The sequence below is a fragment of the Zingiber officinale genome, chromosome 2B, assembly GCF_018446385.1.
Source record: "Zingiber officinale cultivar Zhangliang chromosome 2B, Zo_v1.1, whole genome shotgun sequence".
In the NCBI taxonomy this organism is placed as follows: Eukaryota; Viridiplantae; Streptophyta; class Magnoliopsida; order Zingiberales; family Zingiberaceae; genus Zingiber; species Zingiber officinale.
Window position 1 is genome coordinate 111,691,284 of NC_055989.1, and position 12,459 is coordinate 111,703,742.

Genomic DNA, 12,459 nt, shown 5'->3' on the forward strand with positions numbered 1-12,459 from the left:
ACTTGGACTTTTCCCGTGCCAAGCTCCCTGCTTGGACTTTTCCGTGCCAAGTCTCCATACTTGGACTTTTCTCGTGCCAAGCTCCCTGCTTGGACTTTTCCGTGCTAAGTCTCCATACTTGGACTTTTCTCATGTCAAGCTTCACTTCGGACTTTTCCCACTGTCCATCTTGACTTATCTGGATTTCCCTGCCCGGCTTCACTCACCGTAACTTTCCAACCGCTGGCTTCACTCACTGAGGACTTTCCCTTGGCTTCACTCACTGTAACTTTCACCGCCACTCACCAGGATTTCCCGAATCAGGTCGACTCACCTCGGGTCAACCAGGTCAACCTTGACCAAAGATTGCACCCACAATCTCCCAAGTTTGTATTCTGTCAAACATCATAATACAACTTTTCTACTCTCGTCAAACATCATAATAGAACTTTTCTATTCTCGTCAAACATCAAAATATAACTCGAGTCAGGTCAACTCGAGTCAGGTCAACCAGGACCTAAGGTTGCACCAACAATCTCCCCCTTTTTGATGTTTGACAAAAACCATAATCAAGTTAGGTTAACCCGATAACCTAACTTAGGTTTTCCAATGTTCTTCCTTGAACATTCTCCTCAAACTCTAATGTTCTTCCTTGAACATTCTTTGGACATTCTCCCATTCTCCCCCTTTTTGACACACATCAAAAAGAGTGAATCAAGGTCAAGAGTTTCTTCCTAATGAAAGTCCCATACCTTTCATTGAAACCCTTAAATTCCCCTTTGATACTAAAGTCAACAATCAACTTAGTGATAATCCCATATCACTCAAGTCTTTAGAGTAAAAACTCCCCCTAAAAGTTAACTCCCCCTTGACTAATAGGTAAAACTCCCCCTAAAGGTCAACTCCCCCTTGACTAATAGGTAAAACTCCCCCTAAAGGTTAACTCCCCCTTGACCATTGCACCAACATGTCTTGGAGAGTTTCAAACCTTTAGAAATATAAAATACCAACTTCCAGCTGAAATTTCAGAAATTTCAGACAGAATTTAGCACGCCCGATCGGTCACCAGACCGATCAGGGAACCTCCTGATCGGTCACACATGTCTGATTTCTGATTTATGAATTTCTTCCTCCCGAAATTCAGAAACCCCTACAAAATTACAGAAAATTCCAAAAATTATAAAATTTTGAGGATACATTCCTCATAACATATACTATCATGGAAAAATAGGTTTCTATGAAAATAACTTCCATTTTCAAATCTTGATACAAAGCTTAAAAACTTTGAAATAGTTCAAGTTTACCTCAACTTTGTATCAACTTGCTCAATGATGAATGCTATCACTAGAAAAGCTTCATCAAGGTTTTTCAAATCAATTTTAAAATGATTTTAAACCATTCAATTTAGAACCATAATCTTAGGACTAAATGTACATGACTTGTACACAAGCTTTCCCTATGATCCTCCATTTTGAATTAGGCTCATCTAGGTACAAGAACTATGCACCTTGATCCTAACTCGTGATCCTAATATCTCACACACATCTAAGGTGTATCAAACACATCCAAGTCAATTTTGATGTGAGATATGGTTTAGGTCATCTTAATCTAAGTTCTCATGCATTTTCTAAACAACAATTTGATTTCCATATCAAATTGTGTTTTTGTCCTTAAATCAAATTAATTGATTATAAATGCAAAAGATGATGACATGGCATAAAATAATATCATAAGTGAAAACATGTGCCAATGTCATGATGTCATGTCATAAAGTAATGAAACTTAAATAAGGCATGACATATAACTAACCTAAGCATTATCATGACATTTCAAATGATAGTAAATTAGATATGATGACATGGCATATGGCAAACAATATATGGCAAATAACATATAAAGGTATAGAAAATACCTAATTCTAGCTTTAGTTGTCATTTTTGATAATTTTGATCATTTTGCCATAAATTCTATATTCCTAAGTGTAATAGATCTAAAATCATATGCTAAAGATTTTTAGATCACTATGTGCCAATTAGATTGACCCTAGAAAATTCCTCAAATGTGGTTGGCACATCCTAATCACCTTAGGAATAATTTTTAATTTCATTTTCAAGGCTTGATTACACCTTGAGTATTCCTAAGATGCCGCCTTTTGCCATGAGTAGGTTAACTACCTATCCAATTAAGGTTGGCACATCCTAAACCATCTAGCGTGAAGGAATCACGCTCCTAGGAACCCAATACCTATTTGAGCTCATTGGGTTCACTAAATATTCACTAGGGATGACTTCCCTAGCAACCCTCCTAATGACCCTCCTAGGCTTTAAAGCCTTGGTCATTTGGGACTCATCAAGATCAACTCTAGGGGTGACTCCCCTTGTGACCTTGGTGATGGTCTTCCTAGCCCTAGGTCTTGTTCCATAATCGAATGGAACATTATGGTAAGTGGGCTTGACCACTTGAGACTTAGGTTTGTGACTCAAACCTCTCATGTCCTTGGGCTTTTGCTTTTGACCCTTAGACCCTAGAGTTGACTTCTCCAAATTCTTAAGGGTCTTTTCTAAGGTGTCAAGTCTTGACCTCAAGACTTGATTTTCCTTTTCTAATACCTCAAGTTTTAATTTATCATTTTTCTTTGAGGTATACCTAGGCATATGTCTAGTTGTTTTGGGATTCCTACCTAGGTTTTCCTTAACCTTAGATGAGTTAATTCTAGGGTTGGTTTTCCTAGTATTGTCCTTATCTAGGCTAACATGTTTGGCACCTAAGCACGTGTATCGGTTACTATAGTTATCATGCTTATTATTATTGACAATAGCAATAAGGCTACTAGCATGCATCCTACTAGAATTGCAAGAATGTACCTTAGAGATTACCTTAGGGTTTGCCTTAGCTTCCCCTATCGATGTGCTCGGTCTCTTGTCCTTGTGAGGTTGCCTCCCCCTCGAACACTGGCTCCTATAGTGTCCCCTTTGCTTGCATTGGAAACACACCACGTGCTCCTTGCCCTTGCGTATCGGGACTCCGGCTTCCTTGACCTTTGGCGCCGGTGGAGTCTTCCTAATCCTCTTTGGACATTTACTCTTGTAATGCCCAAATTCCCTACACTCAAAGCACATTATATGTAATTTACTTGAAAGTAAATTGCTTGAGTTACCTAGGGTTGAGGATGGTTGTATGCTTTCTTCTTCATCCCTTCCGGAAGTAGAGGCTTCTTCTTCTTGCTCCAATCTTGAAGAAGAACTCTCCTCCTCCTCTTCCTTAGATGTTGAGTAGCCCTCAACTTCTAATTCCTTACCTCCATGAAGTGAGCTACTTGACTCACTTGACTCCTCTTCATGACTTGAATTGGAGCTTCCCTCATGGAACTTGGCCAAGTTGTTCCATAATTCCTTGGCATTGTTGTAACCACCTATCTTACACAAGATATCGTTAGGTAATGAGAATTCAAAATTTTTCATTACCTCGTCGTTGATTACTGATTGGTGGATTTGTTCCTTCGTCCACCTCTTCTTTTCAAGAATTTCTCCTTCTTCATCCCTTGGAGGAACAAAACCTACTTGTACACAATTCCAATTAACTAAGTTAGTCATAAGAAAATACTTCATTCTTACCTTCCAAAATGCGAAGTCGTCGCGATCGTAGAAGGGTGGAATCGTGACGTCTTCTCCAAGTTGATCCATTCTCTAGCTCGTGCTCCCCCGGGTGTTAATCCGACGAAGAGCGACCTCGCTCTGATACCACTTGTTAGGACCTTCAGATAGAGGCTAGAGAGGGGGGTGTGAATAGCCGACCCCAAATTTTCGTTTCTTCCTATAATTTAGGTTAGCGCAGCAGAAATACAATGTAGAAACGAAAGTGGAGAAGATCAAACCTCAAACACGATGATATAACGAGGTTCGGAGATGATACTCCTACTCCTCGGCGTGTCCGTAAGGTGGACGAAGCCTATCAATCCGTCGGTGGATGAGACCCCGGAAAACCGGCTAATAGAAACTCCTTCTGGGTGGAGAAACCTCGCCACAAACTTCTTGCAACCGCAAGATAAGAGTACAAAGATACAGCACAATACAAAGGCAGTAAGAATGTAAAAAACACAGCTTGCCTTCTCGTCGACTGGATGAAGCAGCAACTTCACAAAACACCTACAACAGCAGGAACCAGCCGAAGGAAGCTTCCACGAAGCTTCAGGAAGATGAGAGCTCAGCAAAGCTCTGATTGCAGTAAGATCATAAAGAAAAGAGAGAGACAATCTCCTGTAGCCCTCGACCTGTTATATAACCTGCGAAGAAGAAGACACATAAACTAGCCGTTGTGTCGCAACGGACCGATCAGCTCCACCCGATCGGTCTGCACCTTCTCTCGACGGCTTGGGACCGATCAGACCTATGTTGATCGGTCCCCGCACCGATCAAGACGCTGTAGAGTAGCAACCTCTCGATCGGTCTCGGACCGATCAGATTCAGTGGATCGGTCCACGCACCGATCCCCTTCTTCTCCCCGATCTTCTTCTCGCTCAGATGATTACCGATCGGTCACCGCACCGATCGTAATTCACGTAAACACATGCTTGTTACCGATCGATCACCGCATCGATCACCAACCAACAGACACCGATCGGTCACCGATCGATCCAAAAGCTCCCAATCAACCCCTCCGGTCCTGAGAACGAGCTATCGAGCCCTCTCTGACCTAGTCCGGAGAACGAGCTGTCGAGCCCTCTCCGACTTCGTCCGGTCCAGAGAACGAGCTACCGAGACCTCTCTGACCTAGTCCAGAGAACGAGCTGCCGAGCCCTCTCCGACTTCGTCCGGTCCAGAGAACGAGCTACCGTACCCTCTCTGACTTAGTCCGGAGAACGAGCTACCGAGCCCTCTCCGACTTCATCTGGTCCAGAGAACGAGCTCCCGAGCCCTCTCTGACCTAGTCCGGAGAACGAGCTACCGAGCCCTCTCTGACCTAGTCCGGAGAACGAGGTACCGAGCCCTCTCTGACTTCCATGTCCGGTTCAGAGAATGAGCTCCCGAGCCCTCTCTGACCTAGTCCGGAGAACGAGCTACCGAGCCCTCTCCGCTTCGTCCGTTCCATAGTACGAGCTACCGAGCCCTCGCTGACCTTTTCCGTGCCAAGCCTCCATACTTGGACTTTTCTCGTGCCAAGCTCCCTGCTTGGACTTTTCCGTGCTAAGTCTCCATACTTGGACTTTTCTCATGTCAAGCTCCCTGCTTGGACTTTTCACCAGATGTCTGGTCAATCTTGACTTATCTGGATTTCCCTTGCCTGGCTTCACTCACCAGAACTTTCCAACTGTCTGGCTTCACTCACCAGGACTTTCCCTTGCCTGACTTCACTCACCAGAACTTTCCACTGGCTTCACTCACCAGGATTTCCCGAATCAGGTCGACTCACCTCGGGTCAACCAGGTCAACCTTGACCAAAGATTGCACCCACAATCTCCCAAGTTTGTATTCTGTCAAACATCAGAATACAACTTTTCTACTCTCGTCAAACATCATAATAGAACTTTTCTATTCTCGTCAAACATCAAAATACAACTCGAGTCAGGTCAACTTGAGTCAGGTCAACCAGGTCAACCTTGACCTAAGGTTGCACCAACACCATGTAGCTCGATCCTCTTCTCCTCTCTCCCTCTATCTCGATTTCTCTCATGCGCACGGGCGACCCGACGCCGACAGTTTCCCCAACAGCTTCGGTCTCACTGCATCGCCTGAGGACTGTCGCCCGAATCTTGAAGGTGCTGACGCTATCCAAGCCTTCCCCGATGGAGTGATCGCCTTCTCGGCCATTTTTACGCTCGATCGGTGGGATCCGATGTAGGGCACAGCGAGGTTTGAATCGCATCGCTCCCAACCGGTTATTCTCCTTGTTCTTCTCTGTGATTTGTTCGCTGGGGTGTGACCTGCAACTCCGCACCTGCTGGATCGGATCATACGACACCATCTTGAGGCAATCGATTGAGATTAGAGGGAGGATCGAATTAGTGTATTCTGGACGTTTCCTATTGCTGGAGATCACTGCAATCCTGCCTTTTGGTGTCAATCCCAGCTTATTGTCACAGCTTGATGCCGCTGTGAACCACCGTGGTGAGTGAAGGATTTTGTTTCGAGGCGAGCGTCTCAACGAGAGATTGGTTTATCTGATACGGTCGACAGATAAAGGTAGATGGTAGAGTGTCGCTCGGAGTATCCTGTATGCCGGGTCCTACGTCACATCCGAAGACGATTTCATCTAGTGTTTGTTTTCTTTTTGTATATCCTTTTATTATTTTTGGCATTGTATTTGTGTGTAGCCATGTGACTATCTTATGGTTTTGGTGTTGTATTTGTGTTTAAGTCGTGCCGACATGCATTATATTTATTTGGTTTGTGTGGGTTTTCCTTCATTTTTTTCCACTATTTTCTAGTATAGTCGTGTGGACTGCTTTATATATAACTGCGTGGTTGTGATTGTTTCATTCCAGCCGTGTGAGCTGTGATTATAATTGCGTGGTTGTGTATATATTCCATCCATATGTGGCTGATGTATATTTTGTATGTATTGATGCTTCAGATTGTCATCGGTACAGGGGAGATGCTGCCGGATTTTTGTCTGGCAGGGACTCCTTTGGGGGCGTGACATTTAAGATGCAAGTCGTTGCATCTTGGAAAATGATTGTCGATAAACCGTAAGCACCTGGGTTGAGCAATATTATCTTAAGGAAAAGAAGATCTAGCCTTCACTTCGACATTAATACTCTTATCCTTATGGAAAAGTTTATCCAAAGAGATGTGTTGATATTCAAAGGGATAATTTGATGACCGACGAGATTAGGTCGGTAACGATGATCTTTGGATAAAGGTTAAGAGTATGTTTCTTAACCGAAGGGGTATCTCAATAACTGAAAGAAGATGTCGAGAGTATAAATGGGATAAGGTCTAAGTCACTATACCGAACTCCACTGATTTAAGTCATTAACTCATTGTCGAGATAATTAATCGGGTCCAATCGTTGGATCAACCCTAAAGATCCATATACATATAAAAATATCCAACAAAAACTATATATATTACCAATCACATTAACATTACAATTTGCCGCAATCGAAGTTTGCAGCAATGAGCAGCCTCTCAGCCATGAAACCAGCTAGGACTCTGTCACTCACCGGACGCAGAAACCAATTGTTACTTTCCTGAACAAATCCCAACACAAATTATCCAACAACAAGTCTGAAGGCTCTCCATCTCTGTGCCTTCTCGAACTCCTTGAGCTCTGCCTCAACCCTGCAATATTCCCCCTCACCATTGACTCCTCCGCAGAGAGCTTTCTCCAAACACCTGGCCAGTAGCTTCCTTGGTTGAGGTCGGGAGTCATGGGGTGGAACGCATCCCTTGTCACGCAGGTGTTTCCCTTGCACATGTTTACACTCAGCAAGTTTAATGGCGATCTAAATCTTAATGGGGTGGATGCCACGCTGCTCAGCTCGCTCTTTTCTATGATTCCGATGACTTGTTCTGGAATTTTAGAGGCTTTCATCTTGCCAAGCACAAGCTCTTTCACCATCATGGCGTCATGGATTGTCTCTTTCTCTCCGTTGGAAGACCAAGTGAAGAACCAGTAGACGTTCTTGCCGTCGCAGGGCAGCAACCCTACTTTGAATCCCTCTCCGTTGTACTGCGTGAACTCCAGTTTCATGCCATAGCTGTCGAGGAGGACGGCGAAGCCACGAGTGGCGTGTCGGCCAAAGAAAATCGACGGTTTTAGGCCCAACCATTTGGAGACGACCTAGTTGATGTCATCGCAGTCGATGACCACCTTGGCCTTGGCGTGGATCTGTCTGCCAGGTGGAGAAGCTTGAACTCGCTGGAATCTTCCATGGCGACAACCTTGGATGAGTACCTTATGGAGCCGTGGGGAAGCTCCCCAGCGAGAGCTTCCACGAGGAGGTTCCTCCTCACACTACGCACTTCATGTTCCTAGGCCGGTAGTTTCGTGACGAGCAAAGAAGAGTGATCATGTCCGAAAGTCGATGAGATGGATGCTAGGGATGTAGCGCTCCTGCTGAGCTCTTGTGGACTTCGCTCTGACCTGCAACACGAGTGGCGTCAGTGCCGAGCCAGGAAAGGGGTCCCCAGCGATGGCCCTCCGATGTTCAAGTCAATCTCCGATGAAGAAGAAGAAGCAAAGAGCGGAGCAATAAGAAGATTGTACCGCAACAGTAAAATATCACATACCTCCACCGATTCTTGGACCCCCCCTTTATATAGATCTCATGTAGCGCATGTGCACGCTTCTCAAGGTGGGCACACGTCCCCAAGTTTTTCCTAAAAAGACTCGTCAATAAAATATCCTTGACACAGTACCTTAACAGGACGAGCATATCTCTGAAGTGATAGTGGAAACTTCCGTCGTACGATCCTCTATCTGACCGTGTCACCTGTCAGTGGCACTAGCTCCCAAAAGGATGTCAAAAAATAGTCTTCTGTGTCTGTTTCTTGGCTGAGCAGAATAGCTGCTCGGTCGTAATTCTGTCGTCTGCGTGTTGTCTGTTGTTGGGTTGTGTGGGATAATCGCTCGGCCGAAAGTACATTGTCCGCGTGCTCTGTTGCTAGGCCGAGCGGGATAGTCGCTAGGCTGGAAGTCCACTGTCCGCGTGCTCGGCTGATGTCGAGTCTGCTGCTAGGCCGAGCAGAAGAGCCGCTCGGCTCGGTTTTTGCATACTACTCACTTTGTCGTCCTCTTATTTGAGCGTCGGGTGCTCAACTCATGGCCGTGTCAAAGGTGATATTGGATCCGGCTTTTCTCTTCCCGATCGGGACATGCTCGTCCGATCGGCAAATGACTTCTGAGTGTTTACCACCTTGACTTTGACCTCTTTTGACTTCCACCATGGCAGCAGGGTAGGGACCCTTATCATCATCGTATCACAAGCCTCCCCCTCAAGTCTAGTTGAAGGAGGTTGTTAGTCCGACTGACTAGACAATTGTCTGAGCAGATTTCCTCTCGATCGAACTTCGACACTGAGAGGTTTCTGCTCGAGAGGCGACTTCACCATGTCAGTCAGCCTGTTGAAGTTTGTCCTTCGGCTGTAGGTAAGCTCCCCCATCCGACCGACACGACAAAGGTTTTCACTTGTAAAAAATCTCTCCTTGGGTTGTCTCAGGTGAGCGCGAGTCATGCTAACATTGTCACGCCCCAGAGGAGTCCTTGCCAGACAAAAATGCTGCAGCATCTCCCCTGTAGCGGTGACAATATGAAGCAATAGATATAAACGCACAACATATAACATAATACAACAGCCCACACGGCTGGATATAAGCACAACCACGCAGTTAATATGCTCAGCCTACCCGGCTGGATAAAATGAAAATAACCACACAGTTAATAACAGCCCACACGGTTGGAACATGCACAGCGGAAAACACAAAATCTATAACTAAAGTTTATTAGCCAATTAGGCTTACACAACCACAAGATCACGAAAGCAAAACACTACGAATCAAACTCAAAATAATACGAACGTAAGAGAAATAATAACACTAACAAAAATACCTGCAATCACTAGATTTGACTCCAAAATTCACATCGACTTATTGAAAAGTAAAATACACAAAATCAATATTCCACCCAAACAACAACCAAACCAAAAAGGAAAACTATCCTCGAGTGTGACGTGGGACTGGCAGTCGGCATCTCTCTAAGCATCCATGAATCATCTACTACTACCTGGCGAAAGAAAACCAGTTTGCGAGGTGGTGAGTACAAGGACTCAGCGGGTAAGGAAAGATAGTGCATGAACATAATAAACAAATAGAGAATGTCAAAAAGGAATACAGTCTCATAAAAGGAATAGCAGATACTAAAACGAAATCATAACAAATGTTCATACCTGAAACCATATCCTAGACTAGTAAGAGAAGGTCAGAAGTAGTACTAATCTGCTATGATACTGCTCATAACTATAGAGGAAATATGTAAGGTATATACAGACTTCTAATAAGTAAACCAAGGACTAAACACCTATAACGAGGGCATATCTCAACATAAGCAAGCATAGCAATATAAGTGAGCAATAGCCACATAAACTAATACCAGCAGCAGAAGTAAACAACAACAGCATAAGCTAGAAACAGCAGCAAAAGTAGCAACAACAGCATCAGCAGATATAACGATAACAGCGTATGCACGGATGGTCACCCCGCCTACCTCTCTACACCACGACCCCTGTATGGTCGAGAGGCCAGATCGATGACAACTGTACCACCCAAAGGCCACCACTCTCTCGAGTGACCGAATGGACAGGTGCTGAGTAGCTAACTAGCTACACAGCGAAGGGGGGCCCCTGCTGCTCGCAACTCCAGCTACCACTATCCATGAGTGGTCGAGTATGGCACGACAGGACAAGCGTCATCTCCTCCAGCTACCACTACCCATGAGTGGCCGAGTGTGCGGCGCAGCCCGACGACTCACTCCCCCACCAGGAAGAAGTGGTCGCCTGCATGCATGCAATGACATGATGCGTACATTGTAGCAGTCATCATATTTATATAAGTAGAAAATTAGGTATGCTACATGAAGTCAGCATGTTCGATATAATACATAAATAAATAACAATCAAAGCATACAAACATGGTATCTAGTATCTGCTACTTATCACGGACAACAACAAGAGACTGTATCGATATGGAAAATGAATATCTCAAAGGCCGCATGGAAGTATCAAGCACAGGAAAAATAAGAGTGGAGTTAAGGTAAAAATAGTTTCTTATCCAAAATAGTTCATGCACTAGGGTCAAAGCACTAAAAGAAACAAAGCAAGAAGTACCCGCCTTTCGACGTAGACTATCAAAATAAAATCCACGTTGTGCTGCTCGCTCCAAATCAGAATCCTGCGTCAAAAGATATTATTTAGCTACTCTCACATGAATCAAATAACTAAACCAATCTCTATCCCAATTAGGATAGACCTAATCAAAACACGATCTTTGCTTAGCCCTAATACAATCAACCTTTTTAGTCCACTTCCCCCTCTGATGACTTTGCTAAAATCAACATGCTAAATAAAATTAAGCACACCACCATATTCACCCGAGAAGAAGAACCATTACAGGACCATATCTTCAACACAAAGCAAGCTGAACATCACCATCTAAAACAATTTTTGCTACAAATGAACTCGATTCTAGAACATAACACCAAGAACAGTACTCCACCATCCCAAATCCGATCAACATGCAAAAATCCTCTCAAGGAATAGTGAAGGAAATCCACTTTGTTATGCAACTCCTGAAGTCCCTTCCCCCAATTCAAAACTAATATCGGTAGCAAAGCAATTTTAGATCCAAATCCCAAACAACCAATTCCTACCACTTAAAACGAAACTACTACGAGGAGCAAAACATAGAAATTCAATCAGAAATCCCTAACACGCTGAATAGGAAAACATCCAAACCCTTATTCTTGCTTACCTAAAGAATATCCTATCTCATACCTACAAGGGGAAATCTACCTGCGGGATCAGCTAAGACACAGCTCGGGAGAGATGAGATCGACGGTTGCGGCTCATCATGATGTCTCTGGTGCTAGCGCGAGGAGAGGCCAAGGCTCGGGAGTAGGTGGCGGTGGCGCGTCTTGGCAAAGAGGAAAAGAGGAGATCGCAAGAAGGGAATCGGTCGTTGCTCGCTTGAGGGAAAGAGAACCGACAACTGTGGCTTGAGGGAGAAGAGAATTGTGGTTGTGGCTCGGCGGCTAGAGGCAAGGGGATCGCAAGAGGGGAAGCCGCGTAAGGGAGAGGTCGTCGGTACTGGTGTGGGATCTTGCGAGAGGGAGAGGGGAAGGACGGCGGTGTCGGCGAAGGGTTTGGGGAAGATGGAGTTCGGTAGGGGTTTTGAAAGTTTGGGCACGAAAATCAGACTTTGTAACTTAGGACTTGTAAATTAAACCTTAGATTTGTTTCTCAATCAACTCCCACCTCCGGGTATTCCAAACAGGCTTTTTCTCAAGCCCATAAGTGCACACCCTCTAAATACGTCATACGAGCTCCAATTAAATTCCAGACAATTTCTAAAAATCCTTAAAAATTCTGTTAAGGCTATTATCCTATTAAATCTTATTATTTAATTATTAATTTGGGCACTGTATTTTACAGACATCACCCATATTTCTGAGAAATCGTGTAAATCTCTACGCATTAAGGCTGAGCCCACTTCCATGCTGTCATTAAATGCCAACCTGTGGCGAGGCGCCATGTGTCACACACGATGTCGCTGCATGCCTGACGCGACAGACGTGATGTGACATTTGGCGATTTGAATTCAACGATCCGATCTTCGCCTAGGTTTCCGTGACCTAGATCGGACGGCTCCGATCTGCCGACCCTGAGGCTTTATAAGCCTGCATCGTCGCCTTCCTCCTGTACACTTCATCTTCAAGTGTTTCTGTCGACGTTCTCCTTTCCTCCTGTGCGACCCATATTCTCCGGCG

The 12,459-nt window shown here is 44.6% G+C and overlaps 1 protein-coding gene across 1 annotated transcript; it reads right to left on the bottom strand.

Moving 5' to 3' along the window:
• Window positions 1-7,063: 7,063 nt before the first annotated feature.
• Window positions 7,064-7,671, bottom strand: LOC122048575 (monooxygenase 2-like). The gene is made up of 2 exons (XM_042610127.1): window positions 7,279-7,671; window positions 7,064-7,168 (listed from the first exon to the last, which is right to left on the bottom strand). Exons 1-2 carry the CDS (start codon window positions 7,669-7,671, stop codon window positions 7,064-7,066), a joined length of 498 nt encoding a protein of 165 aa, XP_042466061.1.
• Window positions 7,672-12,459: the final 4,788 nt, after the last annotated feature.